Source organism: Acomys russatus, chromosome 2, assembly GCF_903995435.1.
Source record: "Acomys russatus chromosome 2, mAcoRus1.1, whole genome shotgun sequence".
In the NCBI taxonomy this organism is placed as follows: Eukaryota; Metazoa; Chordata; class Mammalia; order Rodentia; family Muridae; genus Acomys; species Acomys russatus.
In genome coordinates this window covers 92,436,221-92,463,959 of record NC_067138.1, presented here as the reverse complement: position 1 = coordinate 92,463,959, position 27,739 = coordinate 92,436,221, and the positions used below count along the sequence as shown (strand labels likewise).

Genomic DNA, 27,739 nt, shown 5'->3' with positions numbered 1-27,739 from the left:
CAAGACTCAAATACAGCACCACAAAGGAGACCCAAAACTATAGCATGCTCAAGTTCAATTACCCATATAACTTTATTTACTTGCTTTGCATATATCTGTCCAAAATAATGAGAAATGCTTACTCCTACAAGGATATTTAAAGGTGTTCAACTACCTCCACAGCTGATTTATAAAGCAGCCTAGACAATGCAACTGATTATACTGAAACAGGAAAACAATCATCACAGGGGCTAAGTCAGTGGGCAGGTGGAAAGAGCATCTCTGAGACCTGGGGCTGGAGTGACATAGGAGGAGCTATTGGGTCTCTCCTGACAGCCACGGAGTTTGCTGTCACGTCTGTCATTGTTGCTGTGGAAAGGACACAGTGGTTTCCTTTCCCATCTTTTTATCTCCTCCTCCACTTACCTTTTTTACAATGTAAGTAGGAAGCCACAAATAACTCTCTCTCTCTCTCTCTCTCTCTCTCTCTCTCTCTCTCTCTCTCTCTCTCTCTCTCTCTCTCTCTCTCTCTGTGTGTGTGTGTGTGTGTGTGTGTACAGTATTGGGGACTGAACTTGAATCTGCTCCTCGGACACTCTAGGCAAGTACTCTACCATTGAGCCATATCACATATCACCAACTATTTTTCTTTTTTAATTTACTTTTTATTTTGAGACAAAGTTTACCTATGTCTCAAAGGCTTTGAACTTGTAATCCTTTTGAATCACCCTGTCAAGTCACTGGGATTATAGGCCTGAGCCACACGCTCAGCTAAGAGTAATGTTTTGAGCTCAAGTATAACAGATGAAAGCTAATATAGGTAGCATTTTTGGTTTCAGTAACTCTACTTCATATCCATTTTAACTGTTGTGCTATTCTTATTTAATCCTTTATCTTCTCAGTGAATATATACATAGTTACCTATTTTATTTAACTATTCACACCCCTTTTACAGAAGACAAAGTATAGTAAAAATGAAATTAACTGAGCTTTCTTATAGAAGCAGCTTTCACAGATTAAGGGTCATTCAACCTCAATAACTCTTGGAAGGGATTTGATTCCCAATAGGGAAGAGAAGAAGACAAGTTGAAGTAACTTGAAGAAAGATTAACAAATATTTGGTCATATCAGATCGGGACATTCATCCTCTGGGAACTGAGATGACAGGTTTTGAGACACCTTCTCGAATGGGGAAGGCTGGTGTTGTACAGGACACTCAGTGGAGCATGAGGGTGGGAGGTAAGAGTGGACTTACTCTCCTAATGAACAAAGAAAGAGGGCACAGTTACCGGAGACCACTCCTGTGCCAGCCATTTAGGGCAGTCAAAAATGTTGCAGGGCTGCACGATGGGCATCTTAGGGGTGTACATGCATTTCCACTCTTCCACGGAAGTGACATGACCCTGGATGTCCTCCTCCACACAGGAAACTGCCCGGCTCTGGATGCCCCCCCCACACGAGGAGGAGCACGCGGTCCACGGGGTGGCCTCCCACCTACAGAAGCAAGGGGAGTCATCAGGGCGGACATGCAATTTGCCAAACCTCCTTAGTGACCTGTCGCACCAACCCCATGGTCTGGGCCGGCCATTGGTTCTCCAGAGGACCAAAACTCTCTATTGGCTGAAATCTCATTAAGAGGGAAAGCTTCAACTTTGAATCTCTGCATAAATACAGGAAAGTACAGTCTGGGGAGCAATCCACAGGATATCTGGGCTGTCTATACCCATCAACAATGGAGGTTCAATCTGAAGTTCTCTGTCTGTGGTTTCTACGTACAAATATACTATGTATATATAACACACATATATACATACATGTGCATATACTTTTATATGTATTAAAGTTTAATTATTTTGCACTAAATCCCAGTACCCAGTAAGAATTTATATTTAGACTGAAACTGAAGTAAAGGACTAGTACAAAAGTTTTATATTTGGGTGGATATTTTTATCTTTAATTTTTTTATCACTTCTGGATTTTCTTTTTAAGTAGAAAAAGCTCATATGTGATCCTCCCTACACAAAAACCTTTTCTCCCTCCCTTCTGCAACTGTCAGCTCCAGAACTCTGCACACTCAGCAAAATCTAGATGATCAGACTGCGTCTGCAAGTTGAGGAACAGAGGTGTCAATAACAAATATTATTTTCTAGCTGGTAACAGACGTACAGATGTCCTCCAGGAAGGGCCTCCTTGACTTGTAAGCAAGCTTCATTTCAGTTGAAAGGCTTATTGTAATTGAATGGAGATACATTGTTAAGATTGCCAATGATACTTAAGAGAATTTAATCAACAAGACGTCCTTCCTTCCTTCCTTCCTTCTTCCCTTCTCTAGTTTTGTAGCGGCTGGGACCAGATCTTCACCTCCTAACTCCTTCCTCTCCTATATTTAGACATGTGGAACGCCTGTTCACAGCATCATGGAACTAAGTGAATTATGCTGTTTCTTACACGCCCTTTGATATTAGGATTGCTATGGAGGCTTAAGAGATCTTAAAGAATCATGAGAGATCTAATTTTAATGAGAAAGAACCAAACCAGCCCTGAGTTGACACACTTCACTTGCTACATTTTGAAATATTGCACAGGCAGTAGGCACCCCAAGGAGACTGTAATTATTCTGTAAGTTTTACATACACTGTGGATTTGGTTTCTCTTCTGTAGGAGCCAGAATAATAATGCGTGTTTCCCACATCAGAGAAGTTTCTGCTACAGTTTGTCTGCACTGTTCAGGTTCAGGGAAATGCCTTTGTCTCCACTGCCAATAGCCATGCTATACTGCCAAGTTCACAATTTCCCCCCCTGAAGACACATTAAAAATGTTATTATGGGGAAACTGAGGCTTTCTACCCTTAGGAGGTTGAGTTAAAGTTATTTCAAGGGAATGGAGTGGTTCTGCAGAGCTCTCCTTGCAAAAGGATAAGACAGTTCTATTCTCCTTGTGGTAAATGTCTGCGTGACTTCCTGCTGGGGGCAGGAACAGGCCCAGGCTGAAGATGGGCTGGACGCGTAAGTATAGGCTCATGCTACAATTATTCTGACAGTGAAACAACAGTATTTTAATGGATATTTAATCACCTAGATGATTTCAGGGAAAGCATTTTCTAATTGGTTCTCTAAAATTTCACCTGTTATGAAAGGGAGAATGATTAATTTCTGTCTCAATGCAGTTTCACTAATGAATGTTTGTCCTCTTTCACTGTCACTCACTGGCCATCGCAAGACAGATGGGGATAATACTATTTTGCAGATGCACAGCATGGCTTGAGTTTACAAATTCAGGTTGGTATGTGACATAGTATCATGTGACTCCTCATGTACTAATGAGACCATGGGGAACGTTAAAGCACAACATATTTAGGTATGTTAAAGTCTAACAGCAGATGAGAGATAGCATTCTTTTGTCAAGAGATATTAAAACAGTGACCAGGGTGAATACTACAAACAAAATATTTCCAAGAATTGTGTCCTAGAAGAACAGCAAATGAATTTGCATGCCATATATTAAAACTTACTTGAATTTTAATTACCCACACTGTGTTTACCTTACGAATTTTTTAAAATTAAAAAGAATGCAGAAAAAGAGACATGGGCTCATTGTCTTTTTTGTTGTTGTTGTTGTTTGTTTTGTTTTCTTCAAGACAGGGTTTTTCTGTGTAGCCTTGGCTGTCCTGGACTTTCTTTGTAGACCAGGCTGGCCTCGAACTCACAGAAATCGGCCTGCCTCTGCCTCCTGAGTGCTGGGACTAGAGGCGTGCACCACCCATGAGATAGTTTATCACGATACATTGTTAAGTTGGGATTTAGGCTCAGTCAAAGGCAGGGAGCAGGAAACAACAACCTAACTTGTTCTAGCTGTGCTTGTCTGAAACCTATTTAAATGCTTTGAAGAGTGAAGCTTTCTGTCTCAAAGGTCAAGGAACTGCTATTTGAAAACTGTCTGAGCTTTAAGTTTGTTGAGTGAAAGCCCATGTATAGGAATAGCTGCGACTCACTAGAACACTGTCAGTCAGCAGACTTTGTGCATCAGAACTACTGGAAGCGAGAAGTACAGGGGCCAGAAATGCAGCCTCCTTGCTAGCTGACCTGCCCTTTCTACTGAGGTGCACAGACAGATCGAATAAGTGCACAGGACACTGTGCAAAAACCAGCAAGTGGGACACTAGGCATTCGAGGCAGCACCTGAGTTTAGGCATTTGAGGGAAGTTTTATTCTAAACGTCAAGACTCCCATATGAAAGGGATTACTTGTACCAGAAAAATATAAATGAGAAAAGTCGTGGAGGATCGCAAAAATCTAGGGATTTCCTGATAGGAGAAACAAACTCAACGTTGTTCACAGTGACAGCCAACTTTACCGTTGTTTAAAAATACATGGCTTTCCTCCATATGAACAAAACCACGTGTCCTAGGATACCTACTCTTCAGACACAGAAGTGAACATCAAGGGAAATCTTGGCTCAAATACATTTATCTTTTGATTTCTTTCCGTGCATCATTGAGGAGAAGACTTCTGGACAAAGATGCCCAAGGAACACTCTGACTCCACTTATTATCGTCTTTATCAGTGCAGTTTCCAGCACTGGGGGAGCCAGCTGACTGGTGAGGTAGCCATTTGACAACACATTTTGCAATAATGGTATCTAGTGGTCAATCAATCTCCCATTGCACATGGCTACTACAACAGTGACGAGACAGTCTCCTGCCACTCACTGGAGAATTTTCACTGGACACTGAGCAGCATGTAAATACTTGTATATGCGTTTAGATATGTGTGAATACATACATAAAGCACATTATCATATTAGTGTGGACATGCACATTTACTTATCTAGGTTGTGGGTGGGATTGCTGAGCTAGGGCTAAGATACTGATGTCTCATTGGAGAGTTGGATTAGCATCTAATTAGATTCTAATATATTAGGAGTTCAGAGACGATCAATTAAATTTACTGAATTTTGCTGTTCAAAACAGTTATATTTCTGCAGGTTGAGGATTTAGCAAACTGCTGTAGATTATGTTAACTGTTCTGATCTCATTGAAATCTGCGACTCTAAACAGCAGCTGACTCCCTAGGGGTCAAATTAGTAAAGAAAACAGCAGAGCTATTTAAAAGTAATTCCGACTTCTGCCACCTGCGGAGCTTATTTCTGATATGGCAAGTAATACAACTGGCAACTGGCGCATTTATCAGCCATTCTAGTTTTCTCACAAATATAAAAATAAAAACTCCTTTAAAAGTATTTGAATACCCTCTTTTTTTTTTTTTTCTCCTGGTCTTCAAAATATACGTTAGCAAAACCATGCAGCAACTGATCTTTATGTGTGGAAAAAAACTTAGGCTTAAGATGTTCTGAACAACAAGAATAATGAATTGCCTTTAGATGATTATACTTTTCCAAAAATAAAGAAGGGCACATGAAGCCCCTATTAGGATAATTCTGCGTGTGGAATTTTCATACTCACGGTGTTGCGATCACACTTCAGGCAGGGTTTGTTAAAGTTGGCAATGGTTCTGTAATGAGCGGGCTCCCATCCAGAGGAGCCCGAGGTGGAGGGCAAAAGGGATGAACTAAAGACAGGGCAGAAACAGGCGTACTGCAGCTAATGACAGTGATGTACTGTGTCTACTCCAGTGAAATGTGCTTCTATCAAAATGGCCTCCGAGGGACAAGCTTACTCTCTGAGCAGGCCAGGATTAGTCAAGAGGAGAGCTCAGAACGGGCTTGCAAAAATCTCCCATCTACCATCTTATTCACAGAAAAGCACAGAATCGACAGGTCTACATTTTCACATACACACACCAAAAGCATCAGAAGACTGAGCTGCTAATTCTAACATCAGGATGATTGATTTACGTACCGAGGAAGGGGATGGTAGAGGTCATAGGGCATGATCTGCTTGTATCCGTCACTGTTAGGAACAACAATGCCAACCCTCTGAGTAGAAGGTACACACAATAAAATAAACACTAAATGATTACATCATACACATTTTTTTATACAATTGCAAAACAACATTCATAAATCATCTCTGAAAACAACACTGACACAGTTGGGTATTTATGCTAGCGTATGCTCTGGACGGGGGAGAGCTCTTTGAAGACGCTATTTTCTATAATTAGTGCTCTGATCCAAGCAGGAAATACCACTGGAAAGGGAGATGGTGAGAAACTTTGGCACCTCATCATTAGCTATGGCACAATAAGCTTGTAAATGTTCTTTAATCCCCCAAATTATCCATCCTATGAGGTCATTATTATTATCATCATTATTAATGTTACTTCCAGATGCCCATGGAGCAATTACAGTTACTGTCTCACTTTTGATGAAAGAGAAAGCTATGTAAGCAGAAGGTTATGGACCACAGAACTGACAAGACCGCAACACGCATCAGCAAATAGCCTCCCACTACTGGCAGATCTAAAGATTTACTAATACCTGGAGGGTAGCCACTTGGATGTTTCGTAGAGGGAAGTAAGGAACTACCAAATGTTACAGGCGATGGTGAGCACGAGCAAACTCCCTACCTCAAAGAAGTAATGAAGCTGCTCACAAATAGGAAAGTGCTTTTGTCTATAAAATATTACATAGCGCTAGCTGCTTTCTTGTGATGCTTGTGGCTGCTGTGGCTGTCATTAATACTCTGGGAAAGAACCCTCTGAGGTGCAGAGACAGAGTAATGTCTCAAGAACCACAAAAAAGGGCGTTATATGCTGTGTGCCCGAAGGATGCACAAGAAAGGACAGCATGGGCTGTGTGAAGGTCTCCAGGGAACTACATTACCCAATTTCTTGATTAACGAATACCTCCCATTGGTAAGACTGGCTCATTGCTGAGGAGTGCCCCCCTTCCCCACGTCCCCTGGATGGTGAGAAATGTCTTACTACTTGGCTGTTGAAGAAAAGTGCTAGGGCTGTGGAGCCTCCCTCACAAGTGGGATATGAAGAGTACTCAGTGCAGATACAGAGCATGGAAGGGTACACACAGAAAACGGTTTATTCTCATATGTCGAGTGCTAGGGACCCCCGATCTTGAACATTAAAGGGACCTGTACCTCCTATTTGTGTTTCTTGGGTTCATGTGTATATATTTATATATCTACATGATAATTAAAATATGTCCAGTATATTTATACTTACATTTAAATAAATAGATTTCCATTTTGACTCTATAATTTGATATGGGTTAGTATCATGCTTTAAAAAATGTAGCTAGAAAATATAGGCATTTGAGTAGAAAGATTGGGCTGGGATTATTATGGATCAGATAGCAAAAACATTTGCTGAAAATCAGGAAGAGAAAAAAAAAAGAAAAAAAAAAAAAAAAGAAAGAAAGAAAGAAAAAGAGGACTGATTGTAAGGACCCAAAACACTGGCTAAACCATAAGGAGATACAAGAAAGAACCTAGGTGTATTTCAGAGAAAATAGAAACATGATTGTGAAGGCTGATTTCCCAGGATGGAATATTTGTTTACTTATTTACAGAAGAACATTTTCTGAATTTATCGATTTAACTGGTTTTTATCCATTTCCTGATAAAAATTTTCATGGTACACACCTGAGTGCATCAGCACTATGCCACAGTACTCCTGAGAGTGAGGCTGCTATGGGCATGAATTGCACGGATCTTTAACACAGCAATGAAATGATTATCATATTAAAATTCCCCCGTTTTTGGAGTTAAATATCCCATTTTTCCCACCTCTTTTTGATCAAAGATTAATCCTGATTTTTTTTTTGTTAGAAGCACAAGATCACTTTTAAATAATTTTTGTAATAATGAAGAGAATTTTAAAAATTAATAGTATTTTAAGGAATGTCTCAAAATTCTTTTAAAACTTTTGATGTACACTGTTATTTAATAGAAGCAAATTAGGGTATAGATCAAATAGGCTGAAGTTAGGTCTTACCTAACTCTTGTATCTATTCATTTCTATACCAATTTCTAAATGCAGAAGTGCATACCACTGCCTTCTGCCCTGGGAAAATTTATGACTATAATTTGTCATCTTCGATATGAGAATGAGCTGTTGCAGGTCTCTGCCAACTGATTTATCAGCTGATGATATTTGAAATGGAGACAGTACCACTGAGCAAGACAAGCTGAACTGAAGAAAGGGGATAATGAGGTGAGTAGAGACGTCGGGATGCTGAGCTGTGCTTTGGACCGACTTGGAAGTCGTGTTTGTGTCTGAACACGAAGCTTTAAACCTGGTTCCAGCGAAACTATGGGTCTGTTTGTCTTTCTGTGGCATGGGTCATGGCAAAGACTGGAAAAGACTCTGTGGCACCTGTGAAAACAGAACTAGAGCCAAACAATGGTGCTCTGTCCAGCCCTCCAAACGCATCTTCGCCAGCCTGGGCTCGGCTGCCTCCCGGGGCACTGGCTACAGCCCCGATCTTTGCCCGCCCTGTGATGGAGGGGAAGGCAATCTTGCCTCACATGCTCACTGCTTACATTTAAGTCCATTGCTTTTGTTTTCAGGTAAAGCGTACATCATGAAGGGTAGTGGAAAGAGAAGCTATTGAGGAACCCAGGTTCGGGTCTGGATGAGAATGTGTTGGTGCGCATACACTTAGGCATGTTCCTCAATGTGTAGACAGGAGGAGAGGAAGTGAACATGATTTTCAAAAATTACCACAAAGGGACAATGCAAGAGCAAACTACTCGTTCTCCTTTATTCCAATAACCCTGGCGTGCGCACCTTCACAGCGGCAGTGACACGACTCCATCTAAAACTTTCATTGCCAGGGGTGTTGAGAGCAGAAGATAAGGATAAGAAAGTGAGAGCCGCTTCCCGCCTCATCTACCCAAAGCACATAGCTTACTCAACTCTCTGATGCTGTGATGTTATGACAGGTTCTTATAATGTAATATTACACAGGACATGAACATAAAACACTCTGAAGCCTTTTTAATAATATAGAAACTAAAAAATAAATATAAATTAGAATATATCATTAATTCCACAATATTAGAAAACTTATATATTCACATTTCATCTATAATATAATTTTCAGCTTGTATATATGTGTTCCCAGGTATACACATGTACACATATAAGTATACATATGTATATACATATATGTGCATATGGAATCTCACACATATAGTAAGGAAATACTTAACAACTCTGCTTCCTATGGGTTGGATATTTTTTTCTTACTGTAAGCAATTGGAATACTAAAGTAAAGTGATATTTTAAATTGAAAAATATGTATAAGATGGGAGCTTTGGAACTGACACAAGTAAATTAAATCAGGCCATCACTTCCAATTCCACGTGTCACCTAAATATCATTGAGGCTTTATGCAGGAATTATCTAAGATGCAACTTGTGAACAACAGCCAGGACCTTAAAAAGTCAAACTAGAATCAGGGTCACACTACTCAGTTGTGGAACTCACATATTGTGATAAATATTTCTTTACAACAAAAATTCAAATGTAATTCACTCCACAGACATCTAACAAATGAGGTTCTATCTATCTATCTATCTATCTATCTATCTATCTATCTATCTATTTATCTATATATTTATCACCTATCTATATATTTATATATCATATATATGTAATATAGATTTATATGTATATTATGTATGTATAAACATCATGTTGTTTCATAACTGGGCAACCCAACTCACCTTGGGCAAATTTGGGACCCAGGTTTTAGCTAACCCCTTGTCACCTTTCCCATGGTACCAAACATTAAGCCTCAAAGACTAGGAAACTACAGTTTTGTTTTTGTTTTCAAGAATGAAGTCACAGGTGCTATAGCATTCTGACTATGAGGTTCCATCTTCTTTAGATGATTTCCAGGCAGTAACCAAAGCCACCTCTTCTTTTCTTCTTCTTCTTCTTCTTCATCATCATCATCATCATCATCATCATCATCATCATCATCATTATTAATTTAGGTAGGTTACATCTAAATTGTTATCCCATCACTTGTATCCTCCTGTTCCTCCCTCCCTCCCGCTTTCACCCTATTCCCCTCCCCTAGGTCTATGACCGAGGGGGACCTCCTCCCCCACTATATGGTCATAGGCTATCAAGTCTTATCTTGGTAGCCTGTTTATTCTTTCTTTGAGTGCCACCAGGCCTCCTCACCAAGGGGAGGTGGTCAAATATGGGGCACCAGAGTTCATGTCAGAGTCAGTCCCTGCTCTCCACATAACTGTGGAAAATGTCCTGTCCATTGGGTAGATCAGAGTAGGGGTTCGATGTTTACTACTTGTATTGTCCTTGGTTAGTGCAATAGTGTGAGCAGACCCCCCTGGGCCCTGATCCACCCATCACGATGTTCTTCTTGTAGGTTTCTAGGACCCTCTGGATCCTTCTATTTCCCCATTCTCCTATATTTCTCCTACCTAGAGTCCCAGTAGGGTGTCCTTGTATCTATCCTAATCTTCTGGAAAGTAAAGACTTTCATGGGACATGCCTTTTGGGCTAATGCCCAATTATAAGTGAGTATATATAAGGGAATGTCGAAAGAGGCTCAAGTATTTTGATTTTCTGTGAGAGGCAGCACACAGAGGATCAGGGCCTAATCAGGGGAGGATCACATAAGAAGCTTCAAAGTTAAATGTCAGTGTTCTTCTTGCTATGTCCTTTCTAGGAATGCGACCTTGAGTACTGGACACCTGTACCTTTGCTTCCATCTTATGAACCCAAGTGGTGGACAAATCATGGATTTTAAGATGAAGAGAAAATGGAAGGCAAGAAACTCAGGTTTGTAGACTTTGTATTACTGTTTCCTGCCTGGTGGCTGCTGAGCCCCAAGCTTGATAACCATTAAGATGATTATCTCCAAATTCTTCCTCCTCTAACACTGCCACTGTTCTGAAACCATGACTGCCCTTAGCAGAGTCAAGGTGAAATCAACTGAGAAGATGTTTTATATAGTGGTTCTGATTATTTTAAAGCCACAGTAATGCCAAATTATTGACGATACCTGTGTTGCAAGGGAACCAGACTTAAGACTCCTGAATCCCAATTCAATGATGTGATGTCAAAAAATTTTTCAGACGAAAATTCATTTTCTGCTATAAAACTAACTATTGAAGAGTTTTAGCATCTTAGATTAAATGATAAAAACTTTCCACAATTTCTATTTCTGACATTTCTTTTTTGGAATTAATAAATGCCATCTCTGCATTACTTTTAAATAAGTAGAACTATCATTTCCTTAGAATTTATTTCCCTCTTCTGTTGTGTATCCCAGAAAATGGCTTGAGTGCACACCAATGCTTGTGACTATGTGAAAGATGCTTGCTTTGTCTATAACACTGCTCACTTTGTCAAATATGCAAACTTGTATGGAAATGGTTCTACGTTGCACTGGAAGCTGACTTCCCTGGCTGCTGAAGGCAACGTGGGCGGCTGCGTGACTGTGGGGAATAATGGTGTCCAGGAAGCGCCTCTGTAGAGCGAGAGACACTGTGGAACAGGGACCATTCAGCTTCATGCCCCAGCTTGCTTTGTGGGAGCCACACCCAAGAATGCTACTTCCCCTTGTTGGGTCTGTTACCTCCACAGGGAATGTAAAACTAAACCGAGGGAATGAACATGTCAGCATCTTCAAGACATGTCTTTGGGCAGGTCAGTTAGGCTGTTTTGAGTGTAGCTGTCATTTGTCCAGTACTTGGCACCTGGTGAGGAGGTTTAAAACTTTATTTCACAGAATCCTCACAGTACCTCGCAGAAATGTTATATTTTTACAGATGGGAAACTAAACATGTTAAGTAAAGAAATGCCTTACACAGTGGTAGGTTGAAATTAAACATGAGGATGATGACATTACCTTTCCTAGTGACTCACAGGGTAATTAAAAGAACTGCACAAATAATTCGTTACTAAGCATTTGAAAGGTACTGTAAGAAGGGAGCTTACTATCAATTAGTATGAACTGGCTTGAGAGAAGAAATGAATTGCTTGATAACTGAGTTACAGGTATAGTCAAGTATTTCACTGTCAGGTACTAGGTGGTGTGTCTCTGAGCTTTGCTTCCCGAATGCATGATCACATATGTTGGAGTACAACACAACTCTGCTTTGCTATCCCTTATAAATCCACAGAGGCAGAAATGAGGTTTTGTGATTTTATTTTTGCCACTTGGTTAAATGAGATTTGTAAGATAGAAGTTGTTAATTTTCTAAATCATTTGTTTGTTGCAGTCAAACAAAGTACATCAAGACGTGCATGATTAAGGACGCCTTCAGGTTTTTTTTCCTTGCTCAACAAGTCAACCATTTTCTAGTCCTTAAATAAGCTTGCCTTATGGGTTAATTGGCAATGACTCACAGCTGGTTACATGAGGGCTCTGCTTGGTAGTTGGTGCCCCAGGCTCAGGAATTAGTCTGCATAAGATCATCTCTAGCTTACAATCTCAAAAAATGTGATTTACGCTTAAGATGATGTTTTCCTATGGATTGTTTCCTGTTGTTAGAACAACCTATAGAGAACCACTTTCTGGACTCAGAATTCTAGAATTCCATCTTTTATGGATATAAAAACCCCCAATGTGTAGAGAGCGGTCTTTCAAGGTCCCATCAATACTATTAGCACAGCCACGATCTCCATCATAGCTGTACTAACTAATGTTTATTGAGTGCTTATTGTGTGTCAGGCTCTCCACTAAGCTCTGCGAATGTATGGTAGCATTTATCCCTCGTGACAACTTTATGAGGTAAGCACTGTTATTATTGTCACTTTACAGGATGAAAATCTGAGGCTTAGTGAGAGTAATTAATTTGCCAAAGGCTGTTCAGCTCGTAGGTGGCAGCTCTGTAGCCTCAAGCCAAGCCGTGTCATTCCCAAGCTCTCATTTCTTCCACCAGGCTCTACTGTTGGTCTCCTAGTAAGCATGGAAATCCAGTTCTTTATATGCCTCCCACGTGCACTGTCTTTCCAGACATAGAGTATTTCTTTACACTTACACTAGGATTCAAATCTAAGACCTCTTTTCCACAATTTGGTCCCCAACCAGTGATAATTTAGATTTTTTTTTTGGTCAAAAGAAAATAGAGTTGGAAAAACAAAACCCAAAATACAAAACAATCAACTAACTCCAAATACCACTTGACTCACTAGAACTGCCACTTGGGGCATTCAAGTTTGGGCATCTGCTGACTATTGTTGCTCTAACTTCCCAAGAGGGGGTAGAATTTAGTTATAGTTTTGTTTGTTTACTAGTGAAGGTGACCATGATAGCATAACGAGGAGGGGCGTTTTGCACCTTTCTAACCCTCACAATTCTACTTCATTACTGTCTTGGAGGGAAAAATCAAAGGGCTGTGCCAAGTCAGTCTGTGAAGGTGGCTCTCTTATCTTTTCATAGCACCTTCTTGAGGTCTTCAACAGCCAAAGGTTGCATGTTTTATGTTTCAAACTGCTCTGAGAATACACAATGCATTCTGGTTCTCTGGCCACTTAATAAATGTGACCTTCCACCAAGGAGACAAAAGTGGCATAAACTGCTATATCAATTTCAGCAAAGCTTCCTCTGGTGTAAGTGACAGTTATAGCAAGGCAGACTCAGGATAGGTTTGACACATGATTAGATGCTGGGTGTCTGCTGCATGGAGAAGGCTCATAACAGTTGGAAGCACAAAGCAGAGACCTAAGCGTGTCTCTGCACTTCTAGGAATGGCCAACTTGGACTATCAGGGTACCTACAGCAGAGTGTGTAAGAACACATGATCACCCTGTGACATAATGGCTCTGAGTTGCCAATGAAAAAACAGTACTACGTTTAGCAAAGACCCATTAAATCTTTATACCACTTTTCCCTTTTCCTTAGTCTTAAGTGTTGTCTCCCTTTTGGGGGCCACTTCTGGCAAAGAAACAAAATATTTTATCACTTCATAAAAATGGCTGCATAAGTGACATGAACAGAGACCAACCAAGCTCTGGTGAGAGGAATAGCTGGGCAGCCAGCTAAGTTTTACCATCAGGCAGACAGGGCAATTATCTGAAGTTTTGCCTCCGCAGCAAATCAAGTTGCTGCATGGCGTGGGTGTTGAGGCTGGCTGTAAGAAGAGGAAAGAAAGGACGAGGAATCCCTGAACACCAGGTGTCAGCTCTGTGAAGCCGAATCCCATCTGGGTTATGAACACTTGACAAGACCAAAAAGAATCAATGAATCTAATAACAATGCTTCTCTTGGTCACTGGGGAGCATTCATGAGTTTCATTATTTTCATTATAGCTTTTTAACTTATCAACATTTAAAAAATTAACATTTAGAAGCAGAGAAAGTGATAAAAGCATAGAAATTCTTTGAAGAGAATAGGCCAGATGTTAACTGTCTGCTCAGCATCATCTGTAGCCATGGCAGCTGGCTGATGTGATGTTATGAAGAATGTAAGAACAGGAAAGAAGGGAAGGGGGGAAAAAGCAAAAGAGGAGGTGGGAAAGCAAACTGACAAGAAGATAGGACTCCTACAGTTGCACAAATGGTAAGGAGTAGGGGCATTCCTGAGGGGAAAAATTGAGGCTTAGGGTTTATTAGCTAAAAGTTGAACAATTATTTAGTGCCATTACTGAATATTGTGTGTGGTTTGTGTGTGTGTGTGTGTGTGTGTGTGTGTGTGTGTGTGTTTGTCCATGTGCTGTTATAGAAGGGAAAGTCAAAGCACCACATTGGGTGTTCTGCTCTATTACACCATACCTTAGTCCTTTAAGGCAGAGTGTCTAACTGAATCCTGGAGCTAGGCTGGGGCCCCACCATGCTTGTCTGGGGTTACAGTCATGTGTGGCCATGCATAGCTTCGTATTTGGATGCCAGGGATTCACGTTTATGCTGCGAGCTCTGCTACCTACATGCTAGTTTTGGATACAAAGGTATTTTTTTCCCCAAAGGTATTGTTTTAAAGTCATTGTACTCCTTTTGACTTAAATCTGAAGTCCTTAGAAATCAGTTGCTCAGTGGTTTGACTCCATTGTCCAATGAGAGAGCCTCATCTTAGAACATCTCTCCTGTCTGCTTTGAGCCCGCCCCTTCCCATTTTCCCTTGGAATTTAGAAGAAGTGAACAGGAAGTAGCTCCATGAAGTCCACAGGAAGTTGGGGACACATTAAGCTGAGCTGTAGACTCACATCCCCACCCCCACCACAGGCAGCTTCCCTCAAGCATCTCCTACTGCTGTCTTAATTTTTACAGCTTTGTCTAATTAGATCTCCAATAAAAACTACTTTTCTGATATTAACTTACAATTTCTCTTTTCTTTTTCTTTCTTTTTTAATAGCCAGCTGTCCCAACATATATGCGTTTGCTATATTAGATAGTTTAAAATAACACAGGGCATAGACTGAACAGGCAGCTTTCTTTCAATGTAACTTTTTTTTGGTCTTTGGATAATAAGAAATGGGCCAAAAATGTTACTCCCACAGAGAAGAGTGGGTAAAAATCAGAGACTGAAACAAAGGCTAAATTTTTCTCATTACAAACATTTTTTTCAAACTGTTAACAACAGTGCTTTCATTTCAAACCCTCTTCCATGGCCACTTCTCCATGAAAGCTTTTTTTCCCCAGGTAAGGAAAAGCTTAATGGAACAGTAGGAAATGACTCTATCTCTCCTAGAAACACACATAGAAACCTGCACAGACACACATTTGTAAGGCTTTAAGTCTCTCTGAGACTAAGTTGAAAATAATGAATACTCATCTAAACTGGTGATAAATATGCTTTTTCCCATTATAGGTGTGGATAAAAATGTATAAATAGAATAATTTAAAAATAAGGTTCAATGGAATTGGTTACACTTATCATAGTTAAAAATACTTTACGTATTCAACATTCCTAAAGCAAAACCAAGCAAATATTTAACATCTTATTTAGTTCTAGATTACACCCAACTTTCAGTATCCAATACTCTGATGTAAACACAAAGTAAGCTAGAATTTGAAGCTATAAGATACCTATTCTTTTAGGGTTTTTTTTTTGATGAGTTTGCTTTTATGAAGTATGCCTATGATTTCTAAACAGTAATTATTAATAGCAAGTTCAAATCACGTGTGTAGTTTAGAATTCATGATATAAGGTAAAAAGAGCACAGGCATACATACTTTAAAATGTCAACAATAGAAAACAAAAAACTTGCATCACTCCCAATATCCAGATGGCATATTCTCCACCTAAGCCACCGCTATAACAGCCTAACTCTTCAGAACTTTCTTTAATGCATACATAATTAGCAAACTATGATTTAAAATATAACGTAGATATCCTTTGTAAATAAGAAGGGGTGTTTTGGCCATTAGTATTTGTGACTGATGATTGCTTTGCAGAGAAAGATTTTCTTAGATGCTCTCTAGTAAGTTGTAGATGAGTAAGCTGCAACTACCAAGAATCCCTCGCCAGTGTGTGCAGCTAAGCAGAGGCACCACCCACGAGCACATCCTCCACCTGCACACCTCTATTACTCATCATCTAGACATTTCATTAGTCTGCCTGATTCCTGATCTTCCAAATAATCGGGGGGCCAATTATGGTTTCTCCAAAACAAACACCAGTGTGTGAAGGTGTTAAAGGTTTAAATATCTTTAGACCTTCTAATTAAAAAGATCCTCAAGAAAATTTGACTTGGAAATAAGCCCTGGCTTCTAGTTAGCAAAGGCCGAGTCTGTTCGAAGGTAGCAAAACTGTCTTGAGGCTGGTTACAACCCTAATTAATTGTGTGGATTGATTATGGTAGAATAATAGATCTGCTATCGTCCTGACAAGCAGACTTCCGTGACCACATCCCTGATCAGAGACAGGGGAAAGAGTGGGCAGAATGGTGAGACATTAAGCCATTACACTGGTGAAGATACCAAGATGTTCATTGGACGGGACTTTGTCAAGGATAGAAACAAGATGTCAGGCTGTGAAAATGATCAAAGGAGAAAGAGAGGCCTTCATTGTGAAGAACACTTTACAGAGAGTCCATAGATCCTGAGGTGGTATCACACAGCATCCAGAGCAAGGAGCTTGCGTACCACTAACATATAGCTCATGGGTAGGCGGGACAGGAACGGGTCGTTTATTTTTAAGTTAGATGTTCGCTTTCATCTAAGAGGCTAATTGGGAACCTGATTTATATCTCTGATTAAAAAATAAATAAATAAAGCTGGTAAACTGGACTGACCTGGCTGGACAAGGGTCCAAGTTGCACTCCTGAAGCTTGGGTTTGGGCTTCACGTTCTCTGGGTAGTAATGGCAGTACTGGTCGGCGACCACACGGCTACTCCTGAGGTCATAGCACTCAGCCGATGTCAGCTGGTAACCTGTAAGCATCAGACCAACCAGGCTGCTTAAAGCACATGTCAGCACAATGTACTTCTGTATGACTCTGAGCCATCCCCCGTTAATGGAAAATACTCCCAATGCCTAAGTCGTTTCCAAGGGAAAACAAATATATAATTGGAAGTCTCATTAATGGTGTAGGACTCAAATGTTACGCCTTTCTCAAGTAATCACTCATTTTAATTATTTGATTATACTACAGGGTTTGAGTTATACAAGAACATAATGAGATTATAAAACTGTGGTAAGAAATATTGTTTATTTTATGTAATATAAAAATATAACAGAAGGTCTGGAGAGATGGCTCAGTGGTCAAGAGCACTGGCTTTTGTTCCCGAGGACCCAGGTTCAATCCCCAGCAACTATATGACAGATTACAACTGTTTGTGACACCAAGATCTGACACCCTCACATAGACATATGTGCAGGCAAAACACCAAACTTGTTATACAAGGATGCCAAATTGCTGCTGCAACTCTGGAGCCTCCAGGAAGAACAAACTCTCAACTTATTAATAAAGTAAGCAATAAATGAATAAATAAAAACAAAAATAAGTCTCAATGTTTCCTCTTTGAACAATGGAGATTTATGAATCAAGTCTCACCTGCACCAGGTACTCCTGGACTGCCTAAATTCAACCTGAGTGAGCTCAGTTGAGTAAATGGACAGTTAAAGTCCCCATAACAGCTATCCCGAATCCAAGTTTCTTACAGAATTAAAACAACAAAATCAGACACAACAAAAATGAATATATAAAAATCAAAATGGAAAGTCTTTCCAAGTCCTCCTTCCTACTACTTAAATTTTACTTTCTCCAAAATATTTTGCCATTCCTCCTCAAATTAAGTATCTGGCTCATATTTTGTAGACTTCCTTTTCCACTGTTTTGATAAATCTCTAAAAAAATTGCCATGTCATATTTAATTTTATTTATAATGTGTTTGATCTTTCTCACCTGTTTTGTGATGTTATGGAAAATGGTGATCAACACTTAGACCCTTGGAGTAAAAATAAGTACACATCAAGAACTTTAGAAGTCTGTATCATTCTATCCCAGACCCCACCCCACCCCCACTAGTCTTCCTGGCAGGTAGTTGAGTTATTGCTAAATATGTATTCGGAAACAAGATTGAAATCAATGAGGGACTTGCAAAGGCTTTAGGAAGTCAGAAGGAAAGCTTTTGATGCCAGATTTCCTGGCTTGAGGCTATGTTCTCGGACCACCCACAAAAAGTTAATTGTTCATTTAAAAACCTAAAAAAAAAAACCTTTAAAAACTCTACTGGGAAGATGAAAAGCACAGAGAGAGGCAAAAAGCAGTGGGCAGGAGCACACATCCATCTTAGCTTTATAGAAAAGCCAAGTAGCCAAATGATGCTTTAGAGAAGTCAACATACTTTTACTTTTCATCTCCATCGCCCTTCAAAGCAGCCAATTTTATAAACCAAATACTTGGGAGTTTTGCAGAGAACAGTTTCTACTCAGGGGCAGAATTTACCAGGTGGTAAAACATTGGAAGAAACAACCGAATAGTAGGCTGAGAGTGTGGTGTTTGCAAAGCTATCATTCCTTAACCGAAACCCGGTGCTTCAGAGCTCGTACACACCATGAGGTAAAGACATGGGGTGAGAGTGCAGCACCAACGTGGTCGGATGGCACTGTCCTCCGAGGCTTCCCAAGGAGTTCATGAAGGGCATTCTTTACAGCCGACACAGTGGCCAGCCAACTGAATCTGCCAGCAGGAGCACACGTGAGAGCCAAGGCTTATTTCTCAGTGTTTTTAGACTGCTCGGTGGACAGTAAGGAAGACTCCACACACCCCTCACATGTCCCAGGCCGCTTTGCATTAAGCTTTCCGATGGACATAGGCTTGACACTGGAAAATCGTGGGTAGCTCTACTCTTACATGAGAGTAAAATGAGATCCGAAGTAGCTGGAAATACATGAATGTAGCACTAATTGCTTTGTTTAATAGTAAGCCATTGTCAAGGTTACTGAAATTATACCGTCATAGCAATTCAGTGTGAAAATGATATAGAGTGCATACAATTGCATTGCTGCTTTATGAAAAGTATGGTTTACATTTAAAAAGGAAAAAATATTACATTAAATGACCTTTCCTTTAAGTTTGTTTTCTGTATTTCTGTGTGACTAATTCATAGATATATAGAAATTTATTCTCATGAAACATTTTAATTGGGAGCTTTTCCTTTTTCTTTTCTTTAGGGTCTCTCTCTCTCTCTCGCTCTCTCTCTCTCTCTCTCTCTCTCTCTCTGTGTGTGTGTGTGTGTGCAGTACTGATACCTGGAACCACCATCAATTGCTCCTCCATCATCATCCTTCACAAGGCTCCTCAATCATCCCCAGAGCTTGCTGATAGTGTCCAGGCTAGACAGCTAGTTTGCTCTGGAAACTCCCCCAACTCTGCCTTTTGAAGCTGGGATTACAGGCTGGCAGCCACATTGACCCAGTATTTAGCTAGATTTTGTGCATCTGAACTCTGGTTTTCTTGCTTTCATGGAAAACTCTTTGCTGAGCCATCTCCTCAGCCTGGCAGGGTTGATTTTTGTTTTTTGTTTTGTGTGTGTTTTTTTTTTTTTTTTTTTTTTTTTTTTGCTTTTGTTTTTTTAAAATAATCTTTCTATTCGGGTCAGGTAGGTCAACTATAGAAATACTACTGTACTGAAATGCAAATATATTTGATGGCAGTTTGTCTCATAATTTTTTAAATTAAAATCTTTGCTGATTTGGTTTTTTTTTTCCCCTAGCTTGACATAAGTTGGGGTCAGTTAAGAAGACAGAACCTCAAGTGAGAAAATGCACCCATCAGATTTGCCTGTAGGAAATTCTGTGGAGGCACTTTCTTGATTAATGATAGATGTGGGATGGCCGAATGCCCTGTGGGTGGTGCCACCCTGGACAAGTAGTCCTGGGAGGTATAAGAAAGCAGGCTGGGCAAGCCATGGGGACAAGGCAGGAAGTGATGCTTCTACTCATATCTTGGCTCCTGTTTCCACATCTAGGTTCCTGGCTTGAGTTTCTGCCCTAACTTTTTTTGGTGAGAGACTGTTGCAGGGTATTTGATCCCAATGTGATCCTTTAGACTGGGAACTGTAAAAACCTGTTTCATTCCCAATGTGATCCCTGAAACTGTGAACTGTAAAACTCTGCCTTTGATTCCAGTGTGATCCCTGAGATTGTGAACTGTAAAAACATGTCTTTGGTTTGAAGTGGTTGAGCCCTAACACACACCTTTAATCCAAGAGCTATCTCTACACAGTATTTAATAAAGTTAGCCCTAGGTCCAGAGGCAGAGTAAGAAACCAGCTGACAGGGATTAAGAGTAGGAGGGACTTTGAGTTGAGGCGTATTTAAGACAGCATAGAGAAGTAGAGTGGCAGTTTAGCTCTTGGGGTGTTGGGATTTTAGCTTGAGCTCTTTAGCTCTTGAGCTCCTCAGCTTCTTGGTCTTTGGCTTTTTAGGCTTTGAGCTAGCAGAGTTTTGGTCTTTGGTTTTTTGGCCTTTTCTTCCTGGGCTGTCAGCTGAGCTAGTGAGCCATTTGGGCCTTTTCCATTGGGACAGGAGCTGAGTAGGAAAGTCAACTGGGTGCTTTCTCTGTTTCTCTGAGCTAGCAGGTTTTTCACTACAGAATCTGGCCCTTGAATCTTTATTGGTAAAATAGAATGATCTGGGATTTTCAATTAAAACAATAAAACCCTTTCCTCCTCAAGTTCTTTTTGGTTGTGGTGTTTTATCACAGCAGTAGAAATCCTAAAAATGTGGCTCTTAGAGCCATATCTATTGTTTTGTTCATATTCTATAGAGATGACATAGCTATTGATGAATTCTGTCATACAGTCTTACTGTTTTAAAAAATGATGGACAATCATTTGCCCCAATTCTGAGGTGCTATAATTTTAACTATTGTGAGTAATTCACTGTGGGTGAACTATTAAAAGATAGTCAATCAACCAGTTTCCTTGAAACTAGAGAAAGGATTTGTCAGATGTCAGTTTTCAAAGGAACATATATATAATTTTAGACTTATTAAGATAGAAAACAAAGATAACCCACAAATGTTGGCAATCTAAAATATTCACACACTTATTTTCTGGAAGGATTTTGGTAATACATGCATCTACAAAAATCCCCAAACTCCCTTATTTAGTAACCATACAGCTAAGTATTCATCCGAAGGGAAACTGTGAAAGGATAAAAACATTTAGACGTTATGTTGTTTACTACATTTAATAGACAAACATTTAAAAGAACCAAGTGACCACCTACGAAGAAATGACTAAATTATTTTTAAAAATCAAAGAAATTATGGCATATCCATTATAATTACAAACAACAGAATATAGGAAGAAAACCTTTTCTAGTAACACAAGACTCTGTGTGTGACATGGATGTGACAGGATAGGGACAGGATTTCACTTTGTGACTTTTCAGTAGAGACACCCTATCAAGAATATATGAAGTAAATGTATGTCTTTCACTGTTTGGTGATGGTGTAGACAAAAAAGAACCTAGTTTAAGCCAACAATGAAGTGAATTGTTTTCTGGTAGTAAACTTTCTCTAATAGAGCAAGCCTGACAAACATCTTCATTTACCCCGGGGGGGGGGGGGTGACATCACTTCCGTCAGACCAGTCTAGGCTTAGGTGAAAGCAAGCAAGCACAGCAGGGCAAAGCTGCTGTTGGATATGATATTACTAGTCCCCTCTTTCCATGAAGCCAAGGAAAGAGGCGTTTGCTATGAGAGTCCACAAAGGAAAAGATCCCCCTCCCCCATCCTGGGCACCTCCGGGGGAGCCACAGGAATTAGGTTCTTTCATGCTCAAGTGGCTCCCCTCTTAAAACCTCTGGCTTTTTCCTCACAGACAACTGGGCTAGCTAGGGTAAGTGAGTACTGTTACCTCCTCCACAGGTTGCTGAGCAAGGAAAGAAGTCCGTTTCCCTCCATCGGTGGATGATAGGCTGGTAGAAGATGAACTGGACTGTGCTGTCTGCAGGCCCCGAGTCATGGATCTGCAGGAACAAAACAGGGACGTTGCAAGTATGATGGGAAGAAGGGTGCCTTCTGTGTCTTTGGTAACCTTGGTCCATAGCTTATGGACATCTCGGCTTTGTGAGGGCCTGCATAGGACTCAGGTGGGAAGGCACTGCCCCTCCCTCCATTATGTGCCAGAGTATGGTCCTCACGGGATTTTTTTTATATCATCCTTACTTCCACAGGGCTGATGACTTGGAAGTATGTTGAAATCTCCATTTGTGACTCTACCACAGTTCCCTTTCTCAACCTTATTTCCACCCTCTGTGGTATAAACTATAGAATCATGTGGCCTTTTAAATGTAGGTTCAGAAATAGACAATATAGTCAGGCGTGGTGGTGTACACCTTCAATCCCAGCACTCGGGGGGCAGAGGCAAGAGGATCTCTGTGAGTTCAAGGCTAGCCTGGTCTATATATTGAGTTCTTGGAGAGTCAGGGCTATGTAGAGAGACCCAGTCTCAACAACAAGAAAAAAACAAAAATAGAAATAGACAATTTATTTTAAAGAAATCACAAATATTATACTCTACAGAAAAAAAAAGAGGATATTATCTGTAGTTGCGAAAGAAAAACATGTCAAGAATTAAGCTGTTTTTTCCCATTTAGGGATATACATGGGTCTTCCCATCAGTGTAGTGATTTATGTACCTGGATGTGCTAAGTCACCAGTTGGAAGTTACTTAAGTGCAAATTCTTGGGCCCAAGCCCAGAGATCTAGGCAATTCTAATGCAGATATTCCAGAATGCTACATGTCAAGACACCAAGTTATAAAAGCAACTACTTTCAAATAAAACTGGTGCTTATAGAAATTAAAACTTGTTTTTAAAAGAGGAAATATGAGACAGTAAATTTTTAATGGTTCCTAAAATTACAAGGTTGAGCAAACATACTTAAACTACAAGAGAAGAAAAAAATATCTAACATGAACAATGAATTTCATGAGGACTGAATAATGTGACAATCAATATTTACACTGCTGGGCCAGGCTTTAACTATTTGTTATATTAAGAGAGATTCTTGGAACAATGACAGAATTACTTCTTACTCCAGCTTTATACTGTGACAATTAGAAAAATATCAGAGTCCAGTTGAATCACATGTCAAGGGTTTCTGAGTCTCCCTAATGTCCCAACTGCTGCCCTTTATTTAGGGTAAACTGATGGAACTGCCCTTCAGATATTTCAAAGACAGCCCTATTTCCCTGCTGCCCATCTCAGTAGGTAGCCTAAATATCCAGGGCACAGGACAGAAAGAATAGGTTTAGGTCTTAGCTATTTTGCCTGGCGAGGATGTGGAGAAAGGGGAACACTCCTCCATTGCTGGTGGGAGTGCAAACTTGTATAGCCACTTTAGGAATCATTCTAGTGCTTTCCCAGAAAGACTGGGAAGAGTGCTACCTCAGGACCCAGCGATACCCTGGGCATATACCCTAAAATGCTCCATCACACAACAAGGACATTTGCTCAACTATGTTTCTAACAGCTTTATTCATAATAGCCAGAATCTGGAAACAACCTAGATGTCCCTCTACCAAAGAATAGATAAAGAGATTGTGGTACATTCACACAATGGAATTCTACTCAGGTATTAAAAAACAAGGGAAATCTTGAAAAATTCAGGCAAATAGATGGAACTAGAAAAGAGCATCCTGAGTGATATAACCCAGACCCAAAATGACAGACATGGTATAATCTCACTTATAAGTGGATATTAGCCACATAATACAGGATAACTACACTATAATCCCCACACGTAAAGAAGCTAAATAACAAGGAGGACCCTAGGGAGGATGCTCAATTTTTATTCAGAAGGGCAAATAGAATAGACACCAGAAGTGGTTGAAGAGAAGAAACCGGAAGGTACCCTGGCATTGAGGTCCTCTGAAAGACTCCACTCAGTGGGGGATTGAAGCAGATGCTGAGACTCAGAGCCAAATTTGGGCAAGGCTCAGGGAGTCTTAGGGAAGAGTTAGGGAATAAAAGAACCTGGAGGGCACAGGAGCTCCACAAGGAGACCTGCAGATGGTCTTACATGGACACCGGGACCCTGATGAATGGACCTTTATGGCCTTTTCTGGTATATAAAGTATATGATGTGTTTCCACCAACTCTAACCCAACTGGAGTCACAAGGGCATCTGTGGCTCTGAAAGCAGTACCACCAAGACTGTTGACACTGTGGGTACAGTTCAAAGATGCACAGTTACAACTCACCCAGAGCTCTCTTATTCTTCTGCCTTTAGTAGAGCAGCAGTAAGATGCAGTTATGGCAGGGTAGGGGATCCATGACAACCAGCACCTTACCCATCACTTATTTTGCTAGTTTTTTTTTCTGGAGAGCTGGGCACACAATGGGGACTGGAGGATCATAACTAGTTATGGTTAAAGAGGAGGCCTTGCCCTGGGATATCTACATAGTGTCCAGTTGCCTTCAGATTTGGTAAAAGGAGAAAAAAAAAACTGGAGCCAGTCCTTTAATAAGGCTCCTTGGAAGCTACCAATAAAACTCTTCACAGCCTGGGAGGGAGGGAATGGATGATAAGAGGATATTTTGGTGTTGAGAGGGAGAACTGCAGACGCCGTGGTGAAGGAAGGAGGCACGGCAGCTGCAGCTGTGTGGTCCTGTGTGAGTCTCGTGGAGATCCTAAAGAATGAGCTAAGGCTCTGAGGCTGAGAACTTACAGCTGAAGAGATCAGAAATGAAAAGGAGCCTCTTCAAAGGAATCAAGCTAATCATGAGAATGGAGACCACTTGGCTCATAGCCTTGCTTGGTTCTGTCCACATGTGTAACGTTTCTGCTTCCCCGTTCTCTGTTGCCATGTTCTCTGTTTAACGGTGACAGAAGTGGCCAGCACTTACCACCTTCCTACCAAGGCTGAGGTAAATCTTACTTCTATTAGATTTACTCTTATGACTGTGATTTTTTTCCACATTTAAGCTACAATGAGAAAAAAATGATTCTGAGAAGCTCAGTGGTTTGTTCAAGCTGCAAAGCTAAAAGCGATGTAGAATTTGAGTTCAGGTCTGTGTATCTCTAAAGCTGTTATTCTTTTCTATGTTACCACCAGCATCCACAGTGGAGCCATGAGGAAATGTAAATTAACCTTTTTTTTTTCCATACACACATTCCCATCATAATTTCTCCTTCAATTTTCATTTTGAAGTGGAGACAAGTGCTTATGGTGAAGATGAGGCTGCCATGATGTGTGTCTTTGGTGGTCTAACAGTTGCTCATGGAGCTAGGCCAGCCATAGTTGTATGGTCTGGTTTTCTTCATGCTGGACTGCTCGGTCATTGTTATCGTTAACTCTGCAGTCCCACAAGCTCTAAATCCTCAAACGTCATGTGCTAGTCCTCAAGCGTATTGGAAAAGCTTCAGCTTGACACCTTAGAATGTTCGTGCAGGGAGCTGAGCACATCTGGCATATGTAATTTTGACCTCCTAATGCTAATAAGAATAAAAGAAGTGTTCTGGACCAAGCTCTTCTTCCTATAATTGCACCAACTCAGCGTTTATAATTGAGTTTAAGGACTTCTCACACTGCAAATGAATGGGGAGGCTCATAGTTGACAGCTCCGTAAAGATGGAGTTGGAGGGAGGCACTGCGCATGTGCAGAGGGCAGACGGTTGATCTCTGAGTCTGTGTCCAGCCCAGGGAGCAAAAAAGAGACCATAAACACACTAAGACAGCATCAAGTTACAGCAGTTCCCACATGAATAACCCTGAAAGCACCCTCTCTTGTGAGCTTTTCTGTGTTACCCACCTAAATGTCTTTTCCTCACGGATGCCAGAATCTCTGACCCAGATATGGAGGCGCTGTTGCTGGCAGTCAGGTATCCCCTCACCCACCATGCAGTAGCAAAGCTGCTACTGTGAGTGCCCAAAAGTGAACCCTGGGTGAGCTGCTACTGACCAGGACATGCAGTGTGACCTGACTCAACTGCAGGGCTCTTGGGGCATTCTGTCTCCCTCGTGACTTGGGAGAGCTTGGAGACCATGAGAATAATACGTCAATTTACGTCTTAGGACAAGGAGAAAATGAAATAAAACTCAGGTACTTCTTGCTTCTTCAGTGTCTTGGGATACCATATTAAATTTAAGGCCATTTTGGCAACTGGCAGAATACTGCTTCCCCAAGTGCGTGACAAAAAAATTTTTTTAAATGCTCTTGTTTGAGCTTTCAATGATAAGCAGTCTTTACAGCATCAGGTGGCTGGGAACCACTGTCTTTTCACTGTCCCTTTCCATCATCTGTTGTCTCATGATCCTCCTAATCAGCATTCTTTCTTTGGCATCATCTCCATTATTTGCAAACAGTTGTTAAATAAATCAATGTATCAGTGAATGAATGAATTATATATGAATCATGGGTCCTCTAAAGTACTTTTGGAATAAGCTTTTATTAGTAATAAAGTCCTTGGATCTCTATTATATTTTAAATACACTTGACAATTATTCTAGAGACACTGTTTATCCCCTCACCAAATGATATATTTCATGAAATAAGGCAGGACATTAAAACCAAACTCCATCTAAGACTGCTCTTCACCCTCCTCCAGAGCATTCCTCTTGTACCGACAAGATGGCTATGAAGATAAAAACACTGCTAGACAAGCCTGGCTGTCTGATTTGATCTCTGGAACCCAAGGTGGAAGGGCAGGCTTTTGGAAGTTGCCTTCGACCTCCACACATGTGCTATGGCACATGTGAACACACACACACAAATACAAATAATAATAATAAATGATATTTAAAAAAAACCAAAACCCGGTCTCCATAGGCAGGCTAGCAGAGCAGAATGGGCTTGTAAGAATTGCTACTTATCAGTGGAGTAAAGCTGGACTCCGTCTATCCACTGTCATGAATACTTGACAACTTTAGTGTTTGGGAATTCTAGATTAAATACTTAAATTTATTGGCATTCAGCTTTTGCTTTTCTACACCTTGCAGAATTTTCAAGCACTCTGAAAATTGTAGCCCTCAGTATGAAAGGTGCACACTTTGGCCTCAAGGTGGCATGGAATATGGTGCTAGCCAATGCTGCCATGGTTCTGGCAGTAGACTAGATGTCTTTCTGGGCATGCACCAAGGAATGAAATGGCTCAAAGTTGATCCCAGAAGGAAATGCTAAGTGGAAGAACAGCTGAGACTAGGGAGACTACCCTCAGGAGAAGGAGGGCAGGGATGTAAAGGACTGGAGTAGAGACAGAAATGGGAAGGGCAGACTAGCACAGGGCCATGATCAGCAGCAGGAGTGAAGGACTGCTCCCACCTCAAGGCCTGCTGTCTAACAGTGTATGAAGCCCAACGAGACACGTAACATCCTCAAAATAGCTCATAACACATCCTGAGAGTGTTTGCAAACATGGGATACTTGAGTGGGGAAGGAACCACTGTGTGTCCAGGTTGAGTGGGA

The 27,739-nt window shown here is 40.6% G+C and overlaps 1 protein-coding gene across 1 annotated transcript in view; it reads right to left on the bottom strand.

Moving 5' to 3' along the window:
* Adamtsl1 (ADAMTS like 1) overlaps positions 1-27,739 on the bottom strand; it is a 915,031-nt gene that overhangs the window by 180,958 nt on the left and 706,334 nt on the right. The window contains exons 9-12 of the mRNA XM_051163985.1: positions 22,186-22,297; positions 17,109-17,247; positions 5,838-5,888; positions 1,269-1,473 (exon numbers count right to left, since the gene is read on the bottom strand). Coding sequence (XP_051019942.1) covers positions 1,269-1,473; positions 5,838-5,888; positions 17,109-17,247; positions 22,186-22,297 — 507 coding nt within the window. The remainder of the gene's footprint in view (positions 1-1,268; positions 1,474-5,837; positions 5,889-17,108; positions 17,248-22,185; positions 22,298-27,739) is intronic.